At 35.7% G+C, this 25,906-nt stretch overlaps 5 protein-coding genes across 8 annotated transcripts; 2 read left to right on the top strand and 3 right to left on the bottom strand.

The window, feature by feature from the left end:
• The first annotated feature begins 1,205 nt into the window (after window positions 1-1,205).
• On the top strand, window positions 1,206-8,112 carry LOC115710708 (uncharacterized). 3 transcript variants are annotated; one of them, XM_061107165.1, is made up of 3 exons: window positions 1,210-3,991; window positions 4,141-4,249; window positions 4,938-8,112. In XM_061107165.1, exons 1-3 carry the CDS (start codon window positions 3,722-3,724, stop codon window positions 4,940-4,942), a joined length of 384 nt encoding a protein of 127 aa, XP_060963148.1. In that variant the 5' UTR covers window positions 1,210-3,721; the 3' UTR covers window positions 4,943-8,112. The 3 variants fall into 3 exon arrangements, with proteins under 3 accessions (XP_060963147.1, XP_060963148.1, XP_060963149.1); XM_061107166.1 differs by having other exon boundaries at window positions 1,374-3,991; window positions 4,141-4,210; XM_061107164.1 differs by lacking the exon at window positions 4,938-8,112 and having other exon boundaries at window positions 1,206-3,991; window positions 4,141-4,925.
• A 2,503-nt stretch (window positions 8,113-10,615) lies between these two features.
• On the top strand, window positions 10,616-14,280 carry LOC115698668 (embryogenesis-like protein). 2 transcript variants are annotated; one of them, XM_061107167.1, is made up of 2 exons: window positions 10,616-11,215; window positions 13,750-14,280. In XM_061107167.1, the coding sequence occupies exon 1, from the start codon at window positions 10,669-10,671 to the stop codon at window positions 11,209-11,211; it is 543 nt and encodes a 180-aa protein (XP_060963150.1). In that variant the 5' UTR covers window positions 10,616-10,668; the 3' UTR covers window positions 11,212-11,215; window positions 13,750-14,280. The 2 variants fall into 2 exon arrangements, with proteins under 2 accessions (XP_060963150.1, XP_030481665.2); XM_030625805.2 differs by having other exon boundaries at window positions 13,168-14,280.
• Window positions 12,286-14,479, bottom strand: LOC115695674 (ankyrin repeat-containing protein ITN1). The gene is made up of 3 exons (XM_061107162.1): window positions 13,738-14,479; window positions 13,082-13,644; window positions 12,286-13,001 (listed from the first exon to the last, which is right to left on the bottom strand). The coding sequence occupies exons 2-3, from the start codon at window positions 13,556-13,558 to the stop codon at window positions 12,627-12,629; spliced, it is 852 nt and encodes a 283-aa protein (XP_060963145.1). The 5' UTR covers window positions 13,559-13,644; window positions 13,738-14,479; the 3' UTR covers window positions 12,286-12,626.
• LOC133032239 (protein ACCELERATED CELL DEATH 6-like) lies at window positions 13,727-14,442 on the bottom strand. Its single transcript, XM_061106116.1, has 2 exons — window positions 14,251-14,442; window positions 13,727-14,185 (listed from the first exon to the last, which is right to left on the bottom strand). Exons 1-2 carry the CDS (start codon window positions 14,440-14,442, stop codon window positions 13,727-13,729), a joined length of 651 nt encoding a protein of 216 aa, XP_060962099.1.
• Window positions 14,480-19,146: 4,667 nt separating the features above from the next.
• On the bottom strand, window positions 19,147-19,854 carry LOC115695649 (uncharacterized). The gene has a single exon (XM_030622707.2). It carries the CDS (start codon window positions 19,852-19,854, stop codon window positions 19,147-19,149), a length of 708 nt encoding a protein of 235 aa, XP_030478567.2.
• Between the last annotated feature and the right edge of the window lie 6,052 nt (window positions 19,855-25,906).

Below are 25,906 nucleotides of genomic sequence, written 5' to 3'. Positions count from 1 at the left end.
ACCTCAATCATAGATTGGAAGACTGTGAAGGATCACATTCAAAGAGAAGGACATTCGAACTCAGATCTTGATAATACTCTGCGACAGAAAGGATACAAGGGTTAGAGATCTGAGTGGAAGGAGACATATTATTCCGCTGCAACCGATGTAAGGTTTTCTTAACTTTATATGTGTTTAATTATCGTTTTAGAAAGTTCATATTTAGGGTGTTAAACAACATACTTGTGAGTAGATCTAAGGTCCTGGCAAAATAAATTCCAACACAATACCCTATGTATATATGGATAGTCCAACGTGGCAATTAAAAATGAATGGATAGGGCTAAGTGCCAACAAAACATAAGTTTAAGAGGTTTTACCACCAATATTTTAGAATTTGAAATTAGTTGCAATAAACTAAACACTTATGGGAGTTATGTCGCAAATTACTCTATTAGGAAAAGTCTTGGTCTCATCCAAACTACAAAAAACCAGAATCCAAGATAAAAAAAAAAACTCAAGTTGAAAAGAGTACTAAATAAAATATGAAAAATTTACATAATAAACTAAGAATTTGAAAAAACTAACAAAAATAAGTAATTTTTTCATTTTTACGCTTTGAAATTTTTTATTCATAAAAATGTATCTTTAATAAACATGATAGACTATTGTTTTGTTGTTTTATACTTTTGAAATTTTTTATTTATTTTATTTTTGTAATTAATTCCCACTATTTTTTTTAATTATAACTAATTTCTGAGGTATTATGCGTTATATGTTTTTACTTAACTTGTTGTTGAACTAGTTTGAATTTTAATTCATGTTGCAGTGTTTTAGAAATTAATTTTCTCTTTATTTTTTAATTATAAACGGTTTGAGTTATTTTATGTTATTTGTTTGTACTCCTTATGTTATAGAACCAGTTCTATTTCAATTATAATTAGTTTGAGTTATTTCGTGATATTTGTTTTTATTTATTATAACACTGTGATTGAACTAGTTCTATTTTAATTATAACTAGTTTGAGTTATTTTGTATTTTTATTTTTATTCATTATGTTATAGAACTGATTTACTTAATTATACCTGGTTTTGAGTTATTATGTGTTATTTGTTTTTATCCATTATGTTATAGAATCGATTCTATTTTAATTTAGGATCTTTTTTATTTTTACACTTTAAAATAGTTTTTTTTTTTTTTGTATTTTTACAGAATTCCACATAGAAACCCCCATAGCAACTAACGGAGCAACCTAAATTGCAACCAAAATCCACATAACAACTCATATAGAAACCACCAGAGCAGCCCAAACCGTAAATTTTTTTTTTTAAAAAAAAAATTAAAAAAATAGTATATGGGGTAATTTTATTTTAATTTATATCTAAGACATCTACTTCCAGTGATTTTTTTGAAGACGGTGACTTTTGCGGTGACTTTTTCAGTAACTTTTCCGATGATTTTTCCAGTGACTTTATCTTTTCTGGTGACTTTTCCAATTTTTTCGGTACCAGTGACCTTTTCGGCGATACTTATTATTGGAAGTTTTATCAATTTTTTTTTTATTTTTTATATTTTAAACTTTAATTATTTTTTAATCATGTATTCTTTTTGTATTATTTATTTATGTCATACAAAATAAACTCCATTAAATTTTCTCATATTTATGAACCCAAAAAAAAGAATAATTACATAAGACACTATTTTTTGTAAAAAAAAATTACATTTTTACGTTTACAGAATTTTTCTTATATTTTTACAGTTTTTTATAAAAATAACACCAAAATAAAAGAAAACTACATAAAAGTAACATGAAAATAACATCAAAACAACAACAAAAATATCAACAACAAATTAATAAGAGTACAATATAAAAAGAACGTATTTTATGTAAATAAAATCAAGAAAATCGTAAAAATATTTAGAATTACGTGAAATCGTATTTTTGTAAATTTTTTTTTTGTTATTGTGTATTTGTGAAATAATCTCCCCCCCTCCACCCACAAAAAAAAAGAAGGGAAATTTACACCCACTACTGATTTTTCCCATTTTATTTCATTTATACTGTGCCACGCTGGAAACAACATTTATACTGTTTTTTTTTTTGGCAGTTTACTGCCTTGAAACTTTAGCCGTGTAAGGGGCTGGTCATTGCCACTTGTCACGATAGGGTTTTGCCACGTTTTTTTTTTTTTAAAAAAAATTATTTTTAATTGTTTGATTTGACGGTTATGTGTTCTTATCAAAAGGTAGTGTACTTTTGTATTTTTCTTTTATTTTTTTTTATTATTTTCGAATATAAATTTTGTAATTGTAAATCTCTCTCCCCTCAACTGTTCATCTTCTTTCCCATTTTCAGTTTTCTTATACGGTTGTAGTAGTGGGTGGTTTTTTCATTTTAAAAAATTTCAAATCCCATCCCACTTTCTTAAACTTCCCTCTCATTTTCCCTCCCATTTTTATTATTTTTGTCTATAAATACCTTCATAGTTCTTGATAATGGCCGTTACTCGTTCATCACCATCTCCGGCTAAAGTTACAAAACCCACAAAACAATCGCAGAAAACCAGACCCAAATCAAAAATGGGTAAAAAAAATCTGAAAGAGAACCCTCCTAGCCCCACTTCCCCTTCTGTCAAAAGAAAAATCATTGCCGGACCTTCGAAGAACACTCGAGGAAAAAGACCTCGAACTGTTGTTGAAAATTCAGACTCAGATTTTGAGTTGGATTCTGAATTTCTTAAGTCGCCTGTTTCTGTTAAGGTATTTTACTATTTATCTGTTGTTGTTTTTGAGGTTTTTTGTTTTTTTTGTTAAATTCGATTTTTGAAGTTCATATATCTGGGTATTTGTTTGTTTTTGTCTCTGTATTTGTAATGGTTTTATATATCTTGTTTGATTTATTTATGTGTTTTTGTTAATTTTTTATTTGTTGTTTTGTTGGTGTTGTTTTGTTTTATTTTAGGGCAAGGGTAAATCCCCTGTAAAGGTGTTGCCATCATCAGGTGTTTCTGAAGAAATTCCTGTTAATAGGATTGTTGAGGTTTGTCATGTTATGCATTCTGTTCTATGTTTTTTTTATTGTGTTTTTGTTGTTGTTATTTTCGTAGTGTTTTATGGTGTTTTATCAGTGTTTTTATTGTTCTGTTTTTTAGGATTGGGAATGCAAGTACACCCGATCTCAATTCTATCATTCTAGAGTAGTAACATCTGGGTATTACTCTGTACTTGGAGACATTAAGAGAATTCTAACTGAAAGCCAATTGGAAATTTTTTCAAAATCTATGTTTGGTTATTTTCTTCGGATTCCGGAGTACATAATTCATTACCAATTGCTTCATTGTTTGCTGTTGAGGGAGGTTCAGCAGACTAATGGGTTGGAGTTTTGGGTTTGTGTCCAAGGGAAATACCTTAGGTTTAGTATCGAAGAGTTTGCGTTGGTCACGGGGTTAGATTGTCATGTTGATTCAGATTTTTATCAGTTTAAGCAAGATGATAATGAATTGGTCAAACATTGTTTTAAGGGGTACAAAAAAATTACCAAGGGTGCTATTCAGACTGCTTTTATTGCTGACAATCTTAAGGATAACGACGATCTTGCAGTCAAGTTGGTTGTATTGTATTTTGTGCAGTGTTATTTGTTAGGTGGTCCCCCGGGTAAAGTTGTTTCGTCTGAGGAAATAGATGTTGTCGATAGTGGTCGATATAATGAATTTGGTTAGGGCAAGCATTGTTTTGATATCACTATGCATTCTTTGAAGGGTAAGATAGATTCTGGTTATAAGAGGGTAGTTCGTAGTGACGAGGATGGTGGGTATTACAGGTTATTGGGTTTTCCTTTGGCTATTCAATTCTGGTTTTTCGAGTGTTGCCCGTATGTTATTGGGAAACTGTCGTTGTACTCAAATGTTGGCATTCCAAGGATTTTGAATTGGCCTAAATTACCCAAGGACAAGGAGGGTATGGTGAAAATGGATGTCATGAACACCCTCATTTTCGATCGGTCTTTGAAAGAGGTATTCAAGTTGTTTTTTACACTATTTCCACTGTTGTTTTAATGTTGTTTTTGTGTACATTATTTATACTTTATGTTTTGATTGTTGTTGTTATTTTATAATTTCAGTTTCATGTGCATATTGTTTTTTGTTGGTTTTTGTTGTTTCAGTTAAAATTAAGAAACATCACTCCAACTTCCGTTGAGAGATTGAGTTTGAGCCTCACTGATTTTTTCTCTGGTGAGACTACTCCCGAGGCTGTAAAATTCAAAATTAAAGGTGGTTCCAAGCCTGCTGGTCAACCTGGCTTCATGGGTGCTTCTTCATCATCTGCTCATGAGAATGTCTCCCGAGTTGAGTTTGAGGAATTTAAAAAGTGTTTATCTGTTGTTGTCAGCCAGCAAGGGATACTTATGAAATCTGTTGCTGAGATGAACAAGAAGCTGGACATTCTTATTGAGGTGTTTTTTTAATTGTCATTACTTTTTCTGTTATTTTTTTAGTAGTGTTTTTATGTTATTTTATACAGTAAATTAATTTTTTAAGTTTTTTTTTGTTCTCAGTCATCCCAAGGTGGTCTTACTCACAATGGATCTCAATCTGAAGATGCTCTTCGTACTTCAGAAAATGAGGATGATGAAGATTCCACTTCGGAGGAAGACGAGGATGATAAATTCGACGATGACAAAGGAGATGATCATCATGACGATGAAACTGATGATGATGATGATGATCTGGGTGGAGATGGTGTTGGTGCTGGTCAGGATGAGGCTCACACAGGCGATGTTCGTAACGATGAGGGTGTTGTTGTCCCCGAAGTTGTTTCGAGGGATGATGATACCGGCAAGGTGGATGATGCCAAGAATTCTGACCCTGTGCAACCTCTTGCAGAGATCAAACAGGTGTATTTCTTGTTTGGACATCATTTTTTTTTTTGTGCTTTTTTGTGTGGATTTCTGTGTTTCAGCCTGAACAGTCTCAAGGTGGGGAGGAGAACATTGATGTTGATGCAACAATTGCATCTGCTGTTAAAGCTGTGGAGAATTTGGTTTGTGTTTCTGTTTTTGTTCCTTTGTAATTTGTATTTATATGGTATTCTATTGTTGTTTTTATGGTGTTTTGATTGTACTATTTGAAATTTAAAAAAAATCTTTTTTTTTCCTTTTTCTTTTTTAGATTGGTTTTTCAACTCATGCCCCTGCTTCTGTTGAGACTTATGAGAAGACTGATCTTGAAATGGTTGTTTTTCAAGAGACGCCTATTTTACGTCCTCAAAAGAGGGATCGGAAGAAAGGAGCTGTTTTGAAATCCCCATTCATTGAGCTTGCTTCTGGTGCATCTAAATCAGGTTCATCCTCAGTTTCTCCTGACGATTCTGTGTATAAGGTCGTTAAATATGTGCGTGGTTTGTGCCTGTTGGACAACAAGATTGGTGAACCTGTCGATCCGCAATTGGAAGCTGAGTTTGTCAAGTGGGTTGATACAGGTCTTAGAAAGCATAAATCTGAGTTTGACAGTTATATATCTCTTATCGTTTTCCATTTATTTTTTATTTTTTTATTTGTGTTTTGATATTTTTTTATTTGTTTTTTTTAGCACAACAACTAATGTGTATTGTAAGGGTAAGGACACAATATTTTCGCCTTTTCGTTTTGGTGTTGAGGATATTAGCAACAAGATGTGGTTTCACAACCTTGCCTACCCTAATTGTTTCCTTACCAATTCTGTAAGTTTTTTTTTATTATTATTATTATTTACATATTGTTTTTTTTTATTATTTTTTTTTAATGTTTTTCTGTTAGTTTTTTTATAAGTTTGAATGTTTTTTTACTTTTTTTTTTGTTCAGCACATTGACATCATTTTCTATTATCTCCGTAAGAAAATAATGTACTCAGCCGAGCCGAAAATCAAAGTCACCACAACTGATTGCCTCTTTTGTTCTAGCATAACAAGTTTGTATGAGAAGTTTGTTGAGAAAAACAACGATATATCTGTGTTGTCTCTTTCTCACAATGTGGCCCAGTACATTCAAGGTGGTAAGATATTATGTGCCACTCCTTGGCATTTGGTTGATCATGTTGTTATGCCTATCAATGTAAAATTACAGGATCATTGGATTTGTGGTCGTCTAAACATAGTTGACAGGCGGATATATATCTGTACAATTCATTGCGTTCTGGAAGGTATATGACAGCTGCAAAAGAGGCTTGCAAGCCTTTTTCTGTTATTTTACCATATTACTTCTCTATGTTAGATTTCAAAGGCCTTCGTAACGAAGCTAAGTTTAGCACTATGGAACCGTTCCCTATTGTTGCTGTTGATGGTTTACCCGAGCAGGTCACAGCGTAAGTTTTATGTTTAGTGTTCAATGTTTTTCATTGGTTTTTTGTATTTTTATTTTATTGTTATTTGACTTTGTTTTTTATTAGTGTTCTCATAGTGTCTGTTTTTGTGTTTTCTTGTTGTTTTTTTTTTCCAGTGATTGTGGTGTTTTTGTAGCATCATTTGCTGAGTATTTCATTGATGGCAAACCCATCCCATCCTCTGATTTTGATGTGGAAATTCACCGCGATCGTTTGGCTGTGTTATTTTATCAATATGGCATGAAGAAGCAAACTGAGAACATTGAAAGTGAATCTGAGGCCCCTCCCAGCCTTCCCAAGAAGTGATTTATTTTTTCAATCAGACTGTCATTGTTCTTATAGTTTTTTAATGTTGTTTTTATGTTTTTTTATGTTGTTTTTCGTAAACAAACATTGGTGTTCTGTTATGTTTCCTTACGTTTTGTGTGGACAATATGTAATCTTTATTTTTGTATGTTTTTTCTTATTCTTCGTATGTACAAACAAGTTGGTATGTTAAAGTTGTTAATTTTTTCATTTCACATCCCTTCTTTTTTTGTTTTTTTTTTCTTATAGTTTCTCTATTTTTTTGAATACAAATATTCATTTCAGTATTAAAAACACAAACTGTTTCAATAACAAACTTCATATATATATTCAATTTAGTATCCAACATCTTTTAATATCCAATCTAAAGTATCAACAATTCCCAATGTAATCAATGTTTTTCAAATAAAAACTGTATTCCCTTTGTATTTCAGAAATTTAAATTCCTCAATATCTCATTCTCAAAACGTATGTGTAGTTTTCTTTTGTTTTTCCACTGTTGTTCTGTTGTTGTTTTTATTCCCTTCTACGTCTTCTGCTGCATGTTCTTTTGTTATGCCCCAGTTCACCACATTTGCTGCACTTGTTGTGTTGATCCTTTTCCCATCCAGCCTTCCTTCTTAATGTTTTTGGTCTTCCTGATTTTACTCTTTCATATGGAGGCAAGACTATAATATTCTTCACTTCTTCCGATACCTCCCACTCACTTTGTTGTCCTATTGGGTAAACTGTCCCTGAATAAGTTGCCAGCCAATTTTTTTTTTTGTGTAGTAATCTGAACAGTAGGTGTACGGGTCCATGTTCATCTCCCTCATCACGGCCACAGCGTGCCCGCATGGCATTTCATCTATTTGGAACCTGTTGCACGTGCATGTTCTTTTTTCTAGGTCTACTTCCCACGATTCTTTCATTCTTGTTACCTCAAACAAGTAATCTGTTGTTGCTTTAACCTGTTTTAAATTTTATTACAAAAAAAAAAAACAAACATAGCTGTAATTCCTACAACAACAATACAAAACTATTAAAACAACACTACAACAACACCTTTTACCTCCAGATTCAGTGAGTATGTGTAATTTTTCAACAGTATGTCTTCTCCAATTGGTGATAGCTTAGTGAAGGTGTTTTGTGCTTTTGTCCTATTAGTATGGGTCCATTGTTGCACCAATGCTCTCAAGCATTCTAGCAGCGTTGTAATTGGTAGCTCCCTTGCTGCCAAATTTGCAGCGTTCAGTGATTCTGATATGTTTGAGGTCATTGTGGAATACCTCTTGTTTTGGCTATGAATTCTTGACCACTTTTCATAACCGATTTTTTTTAGGTAAGGTCTTATGCGTTTGTCCAATCCATCCAATTCAGCCATGTGGAACTCGAATTGCTTTTCTGTGTAGGCTTTGACTGCTCCAAAGAATGGCAGATTGTATTTGGCAGCATGTTGTTTGAAGCTTGTTTTAAGGTTGCTCAAAATGTGGTAACCGCGATAGCGTGTGCAATTTCTGGATAGATTTCTCTTGCTGCTTTGATGAGGCTTTCATTCCTGTCTGAAATTAGGCATTGGTGTTCCCGTACCCCATATGCTTCTTTAAATTTTTTGAAGAACCATTTCCAAGATTGGTCATTCTCAGAATCTGCAACACAAAACGCTAGTGGAAAAATATGACCTGCTGCATCTTGTGTGCATGCGCACAACAAAGTTCCCCCATAAGCTGCTTTGAGGAATGTTCCGTCCACAACAACTATCGGTCTGCATGCTCCCCACCCTTTTATGGATGCATCCAACGCCATGAAAACAAAGAGCAAAGTTTGTTGTCTTCTCGCCGTTTCGGATTGACAAATGATCCGGGGTTTGTTTTTTCCACCATGTGTAAGAAACTCGGTATTAGGCATGTACGAGTCACTAGCATTACCTCTCAAGTCGTTCTTGCATGTTCCTTACTTCTCCAAGCTTTCATATAGTTCATTTTGATGCCAAATCTGTATTTCAACTCCCCTTTTATGTCCATCGCTGTTGCCTTGGTCTTTATGTTCAAGAACTTCGGTTTTATGCATTCCCCTATCAGTTTCGATGTTGCTTGCCTTTGGTCTTCATGCCTAATATTTATGGGGCATGTGTGCATATTTGAGAACCTATTGAAACAAAAAAACAACAAAAACAACATTAAAAAACTATTAAAACAAACCTGTTGCAGATATCAAACATGTGTATTTCAGTACAAATTGTGGAAAAAGGGCATTTGTTCAGGCTGACAACAAAAACAACATTAAAAAACTATTAAAAACAAACCTCCTGATTATGAATGTGTTTGTTGGGCCATTTCTCGATGCTCTTAGTGACCAGTTGCAGCTTTCGTAAACACATTTCAGACTGTACTCTTGAGAGCACGACTTCCACACTTTTGTACTGAAAGTTGTTTTTGATTGCGTAGTAGCTGAGGACATTTTTTAGAGTTTCTTTGTCTTTGTATGCCTGTCCTTTTTCCACTTCGGGGTGTTGCTTGTCTGTTATTAACTTTGCATTGTTGATGTCGATTTCTGGATCCAGTTTTTTACTGGTGTTTTCAAGTTGTTCTACCATTTCTTCAGCAACTAGATTTGCATAGTCAATTATGTCGAATTTGTCGTCCTCATCTTCTATTGTTTCTGACTTTTCCCCTTCTTACATTTCTTTGTCCGTTGTGTATGATTCTGTTGTTGTTATGTTGTTTTCAAGCGTTGTTGTGTTGTTTTCGATCATTGCCACATTATATTCATACGGTGTTGTTGTGGATATCGAATTTGGTGTTGTAGCAGGTGTTGTGTTGTTGTTTTGCTGGTTGACACATAGTGGATATGTAGTGAAATCTGTTTCCTTCATTTTCAATTCCAAGTAAAAGTAGAGGCTTCGATCGTTGCATATTTTGATCGGTGGTATTCCTTCTTTAGCTTGGTACTGTATTTGTAGTGTTGTGCTGGTGTTTTCGCAACCCAATGAAGTAAGCAGTATTTGCAGTAGCTCTTCGTACTTGCATTTTGTTGGTATGAATTCTCCACTAGCCACATAGTTCACATAATTGTGATCTTCATTCCATTGTCCATTGCTCTTGATGAGTACTGGTAGACGTTCCATTACCTTTCATTCCAGGGTCTTATTTAATGTTAAAACAATAGTACAACAACAATAAAACAATAGCAAAACAACAAAAAAAAAATCAATAAAAAAAATAAAACAACAACGATAAAACAACACAAAAACAACCAAACAGAAATACCCATTATATTTTTTGTTAGTTTTTATTATTATATTTGTCTGATACATATATGTAGGAATGTTTTTGTATTACTAACCGCAAAATAACATTAGAACAACCCTAATTTTGTGTTTGAATAATTGTACTAATTTATCAAAAAAAATTTCGAAATCATTTTGTGTTACAAACGTCAAATTAACAATAGAACAACCCTCATTTATCTTTTTGCATCATAAATTAAAGAATATCACATTTGTGTTTTCGTTTTTTTTTTAAAAAAACTTCAGATCTAAATCTTGTTTTTTTTTTTATTTTTTATTTTTTTTTGGTTTCTTTAGAATTAAATTATTTTTTGGGTTTTGTTGTGTTTACCTCTGTTATTTTGGGGGGACAGTTTTCTGTACGTCTTGTTCTTCAATTCTGATTCCTTTACAAAAAACTCTTCGCCGGATTTAATGGTTTTTTCTTGGTGATTTCCGTCTCCGGCGACTCCCCACACACGAAGCAGGTTGTTTCCCGTGTGTTTTACTGTTCACAGTATAAATGAAATGTTGTTGGGCTTGGGCAGTACAAAAGTAATGAAATTGGGCTGGGGCAGTAAAAATGTTGTTTTTGCCGTATTCCAGTATAATTGTAAAGTTTTGGTCCAAAAACAGTATTTTTGTAAAATTCCCAAAAAAGAAGTCCAAGCTCAATTTGGGCCATATTAAAAGCCCAGAAAAAGAATAGCATAAGCTAACCTTCTTCTTCTTCTTCTTCTTCCTGTTTTGTTCTCTGTAAATTGGTCTGAGAAAAAAAAAGATGGCTACGAAAATGCATAGGATTTCACAGATTTCAGTCCGTAAATGGATTTTCGAACACCCTCTTAATCAAATATCAAAACCCACTTCTTCATTTTCCATCAACTCGTTCACAACCGACTCACCACAACGCGCCACAGACCCATCGAAGCCCGGCCGTACACCCACCTCTTTAATCTCAAACATCCACCGTTTCCTCCATTCCATTCTCTCAAACGGCTCGACCCAGCTCTCAACTCGGCAGAATCTGAGAAATTACAGTGGTGGGTCGGGTGGTGGTGAGTTGGACCAGAACAAAGAGGTGGACTTGATAAATCTCAAGTTTGCAGAAGCAAGGGATGAGATTGAAATGGCTATGGAATCCAAAGAGACTGTTTATTTCAATGAAGAGGCCGAGTGTGCTCGCGCGGCAGTTAAGGAAGTTTTGGACTTGTTTGAAGGGCTTTTGGCAAAAGTTACAGAGAGTGAGAAAGCAGCATTGAGGAGATCAATGGGACTTAAGATTGAGCAGTTGAAAGCTGAGCTTCTTCAGCTTGATGAGTAATGAGGTTTGTTATACTTCATTTTGTTGTACCAATTTTTTTCATTGGTTTTGTTTAGAGTTTAGAAGAAAGAAGAGTTTGTGTTTGCTTAATTGATATAAGTTTCACAATAATGCCATTATGGTGTTCTTCTTGAATATGTAATGTGAAGACTGAGACATACTATAGCTAATAAAAAAAGGACTAAGTTATTCATGTTTGTGATCTCTGGTTTGTTTTTGGCTTTAGGCTCTCCTAGGAATTAATATATATAAATATATATATATATATATATATATATTTATATGTATACATGAAATTCAAATACTCACTAAGACTATGAACAGCAACAATATCATCATTTGGATGAGCAAGAACTGTGATTGCCTCTCATTTGAGTCCAAAGAGATGCAAATGAGTATCTTAGAAGAGCTTAGAAGAAGATACCATTTTTGTTTTGTTTTGAGTTTTCCTTAGAAACCAAAAAGTTTCCTAAGAAAAATGTCAGTTATTTTGGTTTGGTGAGTGAATGATGTTGTTAAGAAGATTGAACTGATAATAATCATGACAATAAGTGTAACCCAAGAGGTATAAACCAAAACTTTTAAAATAGGATTTGGTAGTTCATTTAGATTTACCAATTTTTTCATGGTTCTGTTGATGAACCATTTTCGGAAGGTAATAATAGTTTAAAGGTGAAGACTTTGTGCTGTTTAATTAATTAATATGAGTTTCACAATAATGCCATTATGTTGTTCTTCTTAATAATGTAATGTGAAGACTGAGACATACTATTAGCTAATAAAAAAGGACTAAGTTACTCATGTTGTTTTGTTAGAGTATTGTTTGTGATTTATGGTTGATCTCAGCTTTTGGCTTATATAGGCATGTATAGTGGATATGAGTTCAAGTGCTTATCTTTAGAGATTGAATTGATAATCATGACAATAAGTGTAACCCAGGAGATACATGAGATTGAGTTGGTTGGGTGATCTTGGGTCTTGTTTTGCTCACATGAGATTTAGGATTTGATGACTCATGGGAGCCTATATATCAATATTTAGAATCCTGCTTTCTCTCAAAGATTGAAAGTGATTAATGCTCAGAAAATTATGTTTTGATTGAATTTTGTATTGTAATAATTATTACAATCACAAATTTTAATACAATAATACAAACCGTATTATTTAGTACAAAACAAATGGTCGAAAGGTGAATTGAACCTTTCTAATTTTCCCTTTCACTATGATGAGAAGGAGAAGGAAGAAAGATAATCCAATTACACAAATAGTGATAGCAAGAGTGTTAGAAAGTGACAACACTGAGTAGGTACCAGTGACAAATGCTACCACCATGAATCCCATAGCCCATATTGTAAACTCCATTGACATGAGGTAGTTAGATACAAACTCCTCCTTTGCATCTTCACTGAAAGATGCTATAGTATGGAAAGGTTGATAAAAACAGCCGTAATAGAAAGTACTAGGGCTATTGTGTCTGTTATAATGAAGGCTTGAAATGCTCTGTTATTCCTTAGAACCGCGCTACCTTGTTGTGGATGCCTAACCTCGTCGCTTATGTAACCTCCCGGTAATGTAAATCCTGCTGTGAATGTCACTGTCGCAATCAATGCAGCCGCAACTAGAGTAGACTCTCTAATATTTGCAATTCTAGTCCTTATTTTTTCTTTTTGCTCAATCTTTTTCTTCTCAGCCTCGGTCAATATTTTTTCGCCTCTGTCATCTCTTACAAGTGATTTTCGCAACCAACTCTTTATTGTTGGATTTTTACTAAAAAGTTTTGGCAATCCTTTCTGTCATGTATTAATATGCGTTATCATCACATGAGGACTAGCTAACTAGATTAAAAATAAAATATAAAAGTTCTAGTTACCTTCTCATATTCACTGGAATCAAGATCATATGCCATATCTAGAATATTTTTGTTTTGTTGGTTGAACAACATTTTATTCACTTTAGGATGAGACATCAAAACTTCTAAGTTTTCTGAATAACATGGTGAAGTGGCAAGCATATGAAGCAATGGAGTATTTCCTTCATTATCTTTTCTATTTAAAAGGTAATTATTGAGTAGTGAAGAATGATCTAATATGAGTTTTAATGTGGAAGGAGATTGTCTCCTCACAGCATAGTGTAGCAAATTTTTGCCTTTCTCATCAACAACTTCATAGCTATCTGGACACTTCGAAAGAATTTCCTTCACTAATTCATAACCTCCAAACCTGTTGGAAGCTGCAATTTGAAGAGTTGTGGTGCCATTTTTATCTTTGAAGTAGGCACTGCTTTCATCATTTTCTAACAACATCTTCACAATCTCCAAATTATTATCCGAGTAACTCGAAGTGGGCATCACAGCATAATGCAGAGGAATGAAACCATCCTTATCTGCTTGTTTGGTCAGATCTAATATGTTCTCCTAAATCTTTCTTGTTAGGCCTGAACATTTTGTTTTTTTTTTTAAAAAAATACTTAGTATGTAATTATAAATCTGTTTGGTAAAAGAAAGGAAATCAACTTATTAGTTATTACCTGTATTTTCAGTTAAAATTGCAGCATGGAGAACATTTCTGCCATTAGGGCCAGTAGAGGCTGGTGTGGAACAATTGTTTAGTATTTCATCAACCAAATCTAAGTACTCCGCCTCTACAACCATGTAAAGCGGAGTTTCTTCCGCTCCATTAGCCAAATGTGTGAAATAAGGGTCTTGTTTAGTCAAAATCCTTACAACCTTAAGATGGTTGAAACGCACAGCCTCGTGCAACGCAGTGTCCAATTCCTTGTTGCTCAGTCTCATCATGTGTTGGGCAACATCACTACTATCCACCCCACCAAGGATGGCCTTCTCAAGATCAGATTGTTCAAGTAGTTTAGCTCGATTAATAAGAAACTCAACAATAAGATCATGTCCGTACCTTGCTGCCAAGTGTAAGGGAGACTCTCCTCTTGCATTGGTTTGTAATAACAGTTGTGGACAAATCTAAGTATCCATTCCAAGAAAGTTGTTGTATTATGACTACTTGTTTTTGTAGCAGTGATATTGACATGGATAACTGTGTTCTTTTCTGTGGTCAATATTTGGTCAAGGCTTGGTTGGTTAATATTCTTCAACACTTGGATTTTTCCATTGGCTGCAGCTTGGAACAGCTTGGAATCCATGCGTGTGATGATATTATTGCTAGTGTTGTTGTTTGAATCTGCCTTAGAAATAACCAAAGTAGTTGATGAAGAAGCCATAGAAGTATATATATTGCTCTTTTAATTAAAAGTGACCAACTACATAATCACACAACACCCCTTATATATACATCAATTTCTAATGTCTCACACATTTTTAATAATTAAAAAGAAGAAGACAAATTTATCAGACTTTCAAATCAACATTACCAACCCCCACTCATATTTTTTTATTGGCCATGCTTTAGTATAATTTGTATAGTAGTGTAATATATGAGTGATAACCTTTTATTTTTAAATCATTTCATTTGGGCAGATAATATTAGGATGTAACTCAAACAAAATTTAGAAGGAATGGGATGAGTAGAGGAAAATAGTAAAACGTGAAAATTATATATATGGTGGATAATGAAATCAACAATTTAATTCATAGCTTTCTTGGAACTATTGTGTTTGGGTTCCTTGAAAATGAAATAATTATTTTCATGTATTGTTTTGTCTTTTTATGTATATTATTAATATTATAAAAACAAAAGTTCATTACATAACTTTACATTAATTGTTGCCAAAAGAGAATAATTTACTTAGGGAAATCTTTAGTGAAGAGACGACTCAAGTCAAGTAATTGTTATTTAAAGGAATTGGTCTTCAAACGAATGATTTGTTATAATAATAATAATAATAAAGACCAAAAGAAAGTTGTGAAGATGAACTACATGCGTTCACAATATTTTAAAAAAAAAAATATTTTTTTTTATCGTACTAATATTATAATGGTTCGTTCAATTTGTTTTCTTGCAAGTTATTTTTTTTAAAAAAATTAAATGATTTGGAAATTAGATAATATAGCCACTCTTTGCATGACTATTTTAATTTTTTTTAAAATTATAATTAAAATTAAAAATAGGACCTTTTTTTTATTTTACACTTCAAAATAGTCTTTTTTGTATTTTTATGGAATTATGCAGAAACACATTTATTGTATTTTGTAACTTAAATTGTAACAAAAAATCGTATAGAAACTTCTATTTCAATTAGCGCTGCAACTATTTTAGAAACCCAAACTGTAAATTTAAAAAAAAAAAAATTAAAAAAATATTATGTAGGATAATTCTCCTTAAAAATAACTATATAATAAATAATAACTCACTTCAAATAAAAAAATAATTCCAATATATAATATTAATGAAATGATATCATATTATATGCAATTAAGCAATATTATCCACACTTAAATTATATGCAAGGAAGGGTTTAAGGGTTTAAAATAAAATAAAATAAAATAAAATTATATGCATCAAAATAGTACATATACAAGTAAATTTTCTAATCAATAATATATTTTAGATATGACTTATTATTTTGAATTAATATTTTTGTCCCTAAATTTTTTATATTATCTAGTTGTGTTCTTTATCATATTTTATTTAATTTTATTATGAAATGAGTAACGCGATAGATAATAGTTAATAAATAGATGCAAAATAAATATTTTTATTCTAGAGTTTTTTACGGCTAAACTCTTTCAACTATCACTCTATTTGCACTTAATAATATATTTTTAAGTTCAAATTTTGACAGTAAAATCCTCCAAACTATTAAATTGTTAGCAAATTTAAGATATCATTTATTTTCTACAGTTAACTACTAACATAAACTGTTTATGTGTATACTATTGTATACGTGACACATTTATATTGGTACACTAATATTATTATTTAAAAAATATAAAAGTTATTTCAAATTTTATTATATTTTTTATTTTTTATTTTTTATTTTGAATAAAATTCAACTTCATTAACTCAAGAGCAATCGCTCAAAAGTACAACTTTAAGTTCCGAAGGGACATCATCCTTTGTGAACATACGATCAGCAAACAACCGAGACTGACGTGCAACAACATGTGCAGCTCGATTAGCAGAACGTTTAACAAACCTTAACGAAACATTATTCATAGAGTCTAACAAAGACTTACAATCTTTCACAATTAAACCAAACGCCGAAAACATCTCAACCAGACTATTGATAGCTTGCACAGTAACTAAGCTATCACTCTCCACACAAACATGTTGGTACGACTTGTCCTTCAACCAACTCAAAGCCTCCCTTATACTCATAGCTTCAGCATCAGTTGGAGCAGGTTTTCCCGGCCGAGACAACCCCACCGCCACCAAAAGCTCCGCCTTGCGGTCCCTCACCACGAAACCAATCCCATATCGAGTACATTCTTTGTCAAAAATTGCAGCGTCCACATTAAGTTTGATCCCATTAGTAACAGGTTTAGTCCAAAGCTCATCCCCTTTATTGAGAAATAACAGATTCAACGAAGGGTAGTTCTCACCCATTTGAGCTTTTCTCCATTGATCAAGAGATCTTAATGCAAACTGAACAACGTCATCAACACTCCGACTTTTCTGATCCCAAACCAATTCGTTCGGAGCCTTCCATATTGCCCAACACAAAGTATCAGCCTGAGCAACTTTAACATCATCAGCTTTGTCCATTAAATCCTGCAACCAGTCCCTAAACGAATCCCAAACCCGACCCCCATCACTCACAGCAAGCTTCGCCCAACACGCAGCAGCAAAGTCACAGTTAATTAGACAATGGGAGATGGTTTTGCTGGAAACTAAACAAAAAGGACAGATGTAATCCAAAGGCACCTTCCTCTCAAAAAGTCTCTTCCTAGTTGGGAGATAATTGGCCGCTGCCCTCCAAAGAACATCTTTAACAGTAGGCGGCACTCTCAAGTTCCACAAATCCTTCCAAAACTTTGAACCCCCATCCCTCCCTTCAACACTAGAGTCACGGTTAATGAGCAATTGATAAGCTGATTTAACCGAATAGCATCCAAGTTTCTCCTTCAACCAATACCAAGAATCACTAGCATCACCAATAGCTAAAGGAATTCCCAAAATAACATCAGCTTCCCTTTCATTAAAAATATCCTGAACCACCTCCTCATCCCACTCCTTACTTCCAACCTTAAACAAACTATGAACCTTTAAATCATTGTAAGCAGTTAAGTCAGAAGTTGGTATTGGAAACTCATCACTAGGAAGCCACGGATCCAGAGCAAATTGGATAGGTAAACCATCCCCAACCCTCATTCGTAACCTAGCCTTAAGAACATCTTGAGCCTCCATTAAGCTTCTCCAAATAAAGCTCGGATTAGAGCCTAATTCAGCATTCAAAAAATCTCCCTGAGCATAATATCTCGCTTGATACACGCGACTCACCAAAGAATTAGGATTAGTGATAAGACGCTACCCTTGCTTACCCAACATAGGAATATTAAACTCTCGATGACTCCTAAACCCCATTCCACCATCGAACTTATGCTTCACCAAGTGGGACCAACTCATCCAACTAATGCCCTTGTTTTGATTCCAAGAAGATTTCCACCAAAACCTTGCCATTAGACTCTCGATCTCCTTACACACTCCAACCGAGAGAAGAAAGACGCTCATTGCATAAGTAGGTAACGATTGCACAACCGTTTTTTATCAACACTTCCTTACCCGCACGAGAAAGAAATTTGGTATCCCAACTTTTGATTCGCTTTAGCACCTTATCCTTAAGAAACCCCAACACAATGTTCTTATTCCTTCCAATAGTGTTTGGAAGACCCAAGTAAGAGCTATTAGCATCCGCTTCAACCATCCCCAAAGCCATACATATATGATATCGGACATCCCCCCTTGTGTTACAGCTAAAGAAAACTGAGGACTTCGCCTTGTTTACCACTTGATCAGACGCCAATTCAAAAATCCAAAGTAACTCCATAACGCGGCTAGCCTCTTCAACCGAAGCTTGACAATACAAGTAACTATCATCCGCGAACAACATATGGGAAACTCTCGGGGCCCCATTAGCAACACGACATCCATGTCACAACTGGTTCCGTTCAAATCTCCTTACAAGAGCAGAGAAACCTTCGGCACACACAATGAATAAATAAGGAGAAATAGGGTCTCCTTGGCGAATACCTCTAGACGGGACAATAGGCCCCATCTTTCTACCACCATGGACATTATGATACCGAACCGAAACAACACAATGTAACACAAGATCCACCCACTTCTCGGCAAAGCCCATTTTCCTCAACATATCCTTCAAGAACCTCCACTCCACTCTGTCATGAGCTTTGCTCATATCAAGTTTTAACGCCATATAATCTTGCTTTCCACTCGTTTTCCTTTTCAAGTAATGCATGACTTCAAAAGAGACCATTATGTTATCCGAGATAAGTCTTCCAGGGATAAACGCGCTTTGGAAATCAGAAACAACTTGATCAAGAACCTTCTTTAGACGGTTAGCCAAAACTTTTGAAAGGACCTTATAAACCACATTACATAAAGAAATAGGCCTCAACTCCCCCATATTACAAGGGCTACTCTTTTTCGAAATCAACACGAGATTGGTATCATTTAAACCGAATGGAAGCACCCCCGTTTCCATGAAATCCCGAACAAGCCGAATCACATCTCTCCCCACAATATCCCAATATTTCTGATAAAACCCCGGACTCATCCCATCCGGACCAAGAGATTTGTCAGGATGCATTTGAAAAAGTGTCGCACGAACCTCCTCTTCCTCAACCATACTGAGAAGCATTGCATTTTGGTGTTCTATAATAGAGGGTTGAACTTCTTGTAGAACATTGCTAATATCAACATTGGAAGCCTCAAACAATCTATTAAAATAGTCAACCATCACCCCGCCTAGCCCTGCCTCCCAGTCCACCCACACCCCATCTTCTCGTTAGAGTCGCTGAATGTGATTTTGCCTCTTCCTCGAGCTAGCAAGGCTATGAAAATATTTGCTATTTGTATCCCCAGAGCGAAGCCAAAACTGCTTCGATCTTTGCTTCCAATAGATTTCTCTTTGCGTTAAAATTTCAAACAACTCCTCTTGCTTCTCCTTATGAAGCTTGACCGAATCCTCATCCCTTCTCTTCTTCAATCTTCGAATAACCATTTTGCATTGGCTTATTCGGTCTTTAAAGTTCCCGGTAAACTCCTTCCCCCAAGCTTCCAAAGCCTCACCACAACTTTGAATTTTATCAACTAAACCACTCCCACTCATTACTTCCCAGCTACTCCGAACAACCTCTTTACACATAGGCTCACGTAACCAAGTGTTCTCAAAACGGAACGATCGATTATGCAACCCAGAAGAATACGCTTCAGGTGTTAGAAGAATCGGACAATGGTCCGATGTTGAAATCTCTACATTATACAACTTTTCCAAAGGAAATAACTGAAGCCAAGAATGAGAAACTAAAGCTTTATCTAACCTTTCCTCTACCCAATGACTAGAGCCTTTGCCTTTCTCCCAAGTAAACGGATAACCTTCCAAGCTTAAATCAACCAACCCGCACTGATCAAAGGCATTGCGAAATCCTTCCACTAGCCAATTAGGATAGCTTCGGCCTCCTCTCTTTTCATCTTGACCCCCTAAATTGTTCATGTCTCATATCAAACACTAAGGAAGTTGGGACTCCAGATTCAAAGAGTGAAAAAGATCCCAAGTATTTCTTCTTAACGCACGGTTTGGCTCTCCATATACTCCCGTCAACCTCCAATGTCTCAGCTCATCTTCATGTATAATTACATCAATATGGTTTTTTTGAAAAGCCTCTCAACATGGCCATTCTTTGTTCTCTCCAGAGTAAAGCAAGCCCACCACTATGACATTGGGCTTCCACAACAAAACAACCCTCAAAGCCCAAATGAGCTCTAACCCTTTCCACCACATCTTTTCTACATAAAGTTTCACAAAGAAAGATTATATCGGGCCTCTTCTAAACAACCAAGTCCTTTAGGAATTGAACGGCCCGTGGGTTCTCAAGCCCACGACAATTCCAACTTAAAGAAATCATGATGAATGGCGGGTCTGGAATCCAGAACCCGCCAACAACTCGTTTTTTGGACCCACTTCCAACACATGTTCATCTTGCTCCATATCAACATAATTCAAAACTCCTTCAACTAATCCAATATCTTTTGGCCCAACTTTCCCACTGGGCTCGCCCACCCCAATAACATTCTTACCCCCAACCCTTTCCTTTTAGAGTCCGAATAAACAATAAAATCATTATTATTATTCACATGGATATCCTCTTCAGCACCATTTATATTTCCTTCCACCAATTTTTCCCTCAAATCTCGAGCAATAACTCCACCTTCCCCTAAATTAGTTGCCAGCCCACGATCACCAAATCCCTCAATCAACTCCTCAGTCACCGTCGCCTGCCCCACCCCTGCCATCACCGGAGTTACAGGCTTCAAACTCCCCTCCCCTCTCTCGGAAATCCCTCCAACAGCACCTGGCCGTAGCCATTTAGCTCCAATTTTTTCAGAAGTTCGCCTACTGTTAGCTTTCAAGAACATCCCATAAGGCTTTTGAATCAAATGGGAAGGTGTATGAAATAACTTAGGACAAAAATGTTCCGAATGGCCCAAAATACCACAAATGAAACAAAAAGTCGAGAGATTCTCATACTTAAAATTTGCCCAGAACCAACTACGATCCTCGCGAAAAATTTTCATCCTCCTCCGCAGTAGTTTTTCAACATCGATTGTTACTCGGATTCTCATATATTCCCTCCACAAGGCTGAAAAGTTATTAATATCCGATTCCACAAATTTACCCATTAAATTTCCGATATCCGTAACCACCTTCAACGACTGAAAACCATGTTCCAGATCATAAATATGAATCCACAAGTCTAAAAAATGAAGGTTCACATTCCTGGGATTCTCCCCTTCCTTCAATCTATGAAGAATAAGTTGTTTCTTATTGAAAGTCCAAGGACTCCCTGTGATCACTCTCTCAATATCTATCTCATGGTAAAATTGAAACAAAAATAGATTAGAGTTCAGTTTTTTAACATACATTCCTTTTCCGGACTGCCATAGAAATGCCATCATATTTTGAAAAGCATCAAAATCACTCACTCTTCCTAAGAGAAGTTTCCCAATCAAACACCAACGAGTGTCGATAACCAGTTCCTCTTGTTGTACTCGTGGGGCAACTAAGCCAATCTCCTCTTCTTCCTCCAATTCCAATTATGCCCATTGGTCCTCCAGTCCTTGCAAATCCATTACTCAAACAACAATAGCACCAGAACAACAAAACGATGCACCCAGACCCGCACAAAATCACTCAAATGAGAGACTTTTCACACATACCATATGGAAGACATCACATACATATTTTATAACCTATTTTCATTTAATATTTTTTTATTTTTTTAAATAATATTGTAGAAAATAGTGATTCGAATTGTGTGTTGATTTCATAGAATAATACATATTTATATACAGAGTTAGGAGACTAAATATCTACTAAATATCTACTAAATATCTAACTCTCTTACAGCTAATATACACCTAATATCTAACACTCCCCCTCAAGCTGGAGCATAGATGTTAATCATGCCCAGCTTGTTACAAAGATAATCAACCCGCACCCCATTCAAAGCCTTTGTAAAAATATCTCCTAGTTGTTCTCCGGTCTTCACATATCCTGTGGAGATCAGACCTTGTTGAATTTTCTCACGAACAAAATGACAATCAATCTCAATGTGCTTAGTTCGCTCGTGGAATACGGGATTCGAGGCAATATGAAGAGCAGCTTGATTATCACACCATAATTTTGCTGGAATAGAAGTCTTAAACCCAAATTCAATCAAAAGCTGATAAATCCATATTACCTCACACACAGACTGGGCCATAGCTCTATATTACGATTCGGACTTGGATCTAGATACCACATTTTGTTTCTTACTCTTCCAAGAGACCAGATTGCCCCCAACAAATACACGATATCACGAAGTGGATCGTCTATCTACCTTGGAGCACCTTGATACGCATCGAGAAAAACACTCAATACGGGTATGTCCATGATCCTTGTAAACTATACCTCGTCACCGGTGCTCCTTTTAAATAACATAAAATTTGTTCTAATGCGCCCAATGATGAATTGTTGGAGAAGACATGAAGCCGATAACACTAACCGGAATGCAATATCTGGACGAGTCACGGTTAAATAATTCAACTTTCCAACTAACTGCGATATTTCTCGGGATCTTCAAATGGTTTCCCATCACGTGTAAGATGCAAATTTGGATTCATTGGAGCATTGCGGGGTTTTGATCCCAATTTCCACTGTCTCGGTTAGCAAATCAAGTACATACTTTCTTTGAGACAGAAAAATACCTTGTTTACTCCGAGTAACTTCAATCCCCAAGAAATACTTGAGCTCCCCTAAATCTTTCGTGTTAAACTGGGTGTGAATGAAAGACTTAAGGGATGAGATGCCTTCAGTATCACTTCCAGTAATAACGATGTCATCAACATACACCATAACAAAATGATACCAACAGGTTGATCTTTTATAAAACACGAATGATCGACTTACTTTTCAACAAACCAAACTTCTCAACGGCTCGACTAAATTTACCAAACCAAGCACGAGGGCTTTGTTTCAATCCATATAAAGATTTGCGAAGATGACAAACTCGCCTAACTCCCCACGAGCAACAAACCCTGGAGGTTGCTCCATATATACTTCTTCCTCAAGATCTCCATGAAGAAAAGCATTTTTAATATCAAGCTGATGCAAAGGCCAATGATGAGTAGCTGCCATGGAAATGAACAGTCGAACAGATGTGAGTTTAGCAACAGGAGAAAAAGTATCACAATAGTCCACTCCATAGGTTTGAGCATAACCCTTGGCAACAAGACGGGCCTTTAAGCGAGCAACTGTGCCGTCTGGATTGAATTTAACCGTGAACACCCATTTACACCCGATGGCACTTTGTTTTCGGAAGGTAAATCAACCAAGACCCAAGTACCATTCGCAACCAAAGCATTCATCTCTTCTATCATTGCAGCAAGCCAACCAGGATGAGACATCGCTTCTCGAACAGTTTTAGGAATAGTGATAGAATCAAGAGAAGCAATAAAAGAACAAGAAGAAGAGGAGAGATGATTATAAGACACAAAAGAAGTAATAGGAAAAGTACATTGGCGTTTACCTTTACGTAGTGCAATGGGAAGATCATCTGAGATTTCCGGATCTGATGACGAAGATGCAGGTGCAGGACATGAAACAGGAGGTGGAGGAGGGGGGCGCCTGGTGTACACTATAGGAGGCCGAGGGAGTGGTGGAGGTGTAGACGCTGTGGGGGTGACGACCGAGGCAGGTGAAGGAACTAGAGACCCGCCAGAACATGTAGCAGGCGCATAGGATGTGACAGAATAAACCAACAAATCATCATCCTCCCCCTGACTAGTAGAAGTAGTGGAAGATGAAAAATAAGGTGTATTTTCTACAAAAGTAACATCAATAGAAACAAGATATTTGTTGAGATCAGGACAATAACACCTATACCCTTTCTGAAGACGAGAATAACCAAGAAAGACACACTTTAGTGCCTTAGGGTCTAATTTGGTGACAGATGGACGGACATCGCGAGCAAAACAAACACTACCAAACACTCGCGGAGCAACTGGAAATAATGACTTATTAGGAAAAAGAATTTTAAATGGAATTGCACCATTAAGAACAGAGGATGGCATGCGATTAATAAGAAAGCATGCCGTGGAAACTGCATCGGCCCAAAAAGGTTTAGGGACTTTCATTTGAAACAAGAGAGCACGTGCAGTTTCAAGAAGATGTACGTTTTTACGTTACTGCAACACCATTCGAGGTGCGTATCAACACAAGAAGTTTCATGAAGCATGCCATTAGAGGTCATATAAGATTGAAATTGAGCGAGACATGTACTCTTTGGCATTATCAACTTCTCAAAGTACGAATAGATACATTAAATTGAGTTTGAATCTCGGCAAAAAGCACGAATATAGAAAACAACTCGGAACGATTTTTCATTAAATATAACCAAGTTACACGAGAATAATCATCCACAAAAGTAACAAAATACACGAATCCAGGTTGAGACAAAATAGGAGAAGGACCCCAAACATCAGAATGAACTAACTCAAAAGGAACACTAGCACGTTTATTGACACGTGGACTCAAACTAACACGATGATGTTTGGCAAACCGACATGACTCACAATCTAACGAAGATAAACTACTATATTGGGGACACAGTTTCTTGAGCAAAGGAAGGGATGGATGACCTAAACGACAATGAGCCTCAAAAGCGGAAGCAACACTCGAACAAGCAATAGAGGTTGGCGGAAGTGGGTCAAGAACATACAAACAATGATCAGGAAAGAATGAGATGCAACAATTTAGATTACGAGTGAGTTGACTAACAGAAAGCAAATTAAAGGATAAATCAGGTAAATGTAAGACTGATGACAAAGATAGCATAGGTGTAGGAACAATAGTGCCAGATCCAAGAACGAAGGCTGTTGACCCATCGGCTAAGATGACAACGAAGTGGGACTATGAGGCCGAAAAGTGGAAAAGAGACGGGAATTACTGTCATATGATACGTGGCACCGGAATCAATGACCCATTTTGAGGATTTGGAAAGAAGGCATGCATTAGAGTTACTGATTCGGCAATCGCGATGTGACGAGAAGAAGATGAAGACTTAAGTGTTTCACGATACCTTGAGAACTTGGCAAATTCATCGGCGAAATAAGGGCCGATTTGTCGGATGCATCACTAGTGCTTGCAATATTGGCGAGTGTTGTTGTCGATTCTTAAATTGTAACTTCCTACACTCAAACTTGGTGTGGCACAGGTTTCTTACAATAATTGCACATGATGCTCCCGGAATTTGGTGTGCGATTATCGGGTCCTTGTGAATTACCTCCTTTAAATCCACTTGGAGTAGAGTTTCTTTCGGTGCGAAATTATTACGACTCACCAAGGCGCTATTCGGAGGAGTTGAAGAGGTAGTCTGCGTGCGAAGAACACGAGTAAACACATCTTGTAAAGAGGAGACATCGGAACCGAGAGAGAACTTGTGACTTTGCGAGTCAAATTCGGATGAGAGTCTGCAAGAAAACTCATAATAGCCATCTGTTCTCGTTGGCGCTGTTGAACTTTTACATCAGGACTAAACGGTAATAGCACATTAAGTTCTTCATATGTTTTCTTGAAAGCCATAAAATAATTCATAAGAGACTTATCTTGTTTCTCCGCGCGATAAAAAGCTTTGCAAACATCATATATGCGAGATATGTTGTCTTTGCCGAATACAAAAACTCCAAGTAACCCATTAGTTCTTTAACCAATTCACAATGATTAATCAAACTAATTACCTCATTATCGATAGAATTTCGAATTTGAAGGAACAAGCGAGCATCCTCACGGAGCCATATTTTCCTTGAATCGTTTGTTTCTTCGGGAGGATCGTCGATCAGTGATCATCTTTGTCAATACTCCTCGAATACGGTCGAATCGTCTTACTCCATTCCAAATAATTCGAACCAATCAACTTATGATCCGTGATTTTAGACATCACGGGAACAACATCGAAACAACAATGATTTTGAATCTAATCTTATCTCTGCCATAATCTCGAAAACAA

Source organism: Cannabis sativa, chromosome X (genome assembly GCF_029168945.1).
Source record: "Cannabis sativa cultivar Pink pepper isolate KNU-18-1 chromosome X, ASM2916894v1, whole genome shotgun sequence".
Classification (NCBI taxonomy): Eukaryota; Viridiplantae; Streptophyta; class Magnoliopsida; order Rosales; family Cannabaceae; genus Cannabis; species Cannabis sativa.
The sequence above is the reverse complement of the archived record's forward strand: the minus strand, read 5'-3'. Positions and strand labels throughout refer to the sequence as shown.

Excerpts from the sequence above, each read along its gene's own strand:
- LOC115695674 (XM_061107162.1), bottom strand. The coding sequence starts at position 13,558 with ATGCCCACTTCGAGTTACTCGGATAATAATTTGGAGATTGTGAAGATG. Across the intron at positions 13,002-13,081 it reads ATTCCAGTGAATATGAGAAG|AAAGGATTGCCAAAACTTTT; the intron begins GTAACTAGAACT and ends AATACATGACAG.
- LOC115710708 (XM_061107164.1), top strand. The coding sequence starts at position 3,722 with ATGCATTCTTTGAAGGGTAAGATAGATTCTGGTTATAAGAGGGTAGTT. Across the intron at positions 3,992-4,140 it reads TCGATCGGTCTTTGAAAGAG|TTAAAATTAAGAAACATCAC; the intron begins GTATTCAAGTTG and ends TTGTTGTTTCAG.
- LOC133032239 (XM_061106116.1), bottom strand. The coding sequence starts at position 14,442 with ATGGCTTCTTCATCAACTACTTTGGTTATTTCTAAGGCAGATTCAAAC. Across the intron at positions 14,186-14,250 it reads AAAAGAACACAGTTATCCAT|ATTTGTCCACAACTGTTATT; the intron begins GTCAATATCACT and ends ATGGATACTTAG.
- LOC115695649 (XM_030622707.2), bottom strand. The coding sequence starts at position 19,854 with ATGAACAATTTAGGGGGTCAAGATGAAAAGAGAGGAGGCCGAAGCTAT.
- LOC115698668 (XM_061107167.1), top strand. The coding sequence starts at position 10,669 with ATGGCTACGAAAATGCATAGGATTTCACAGATTTCAGTCCGTAAATGG.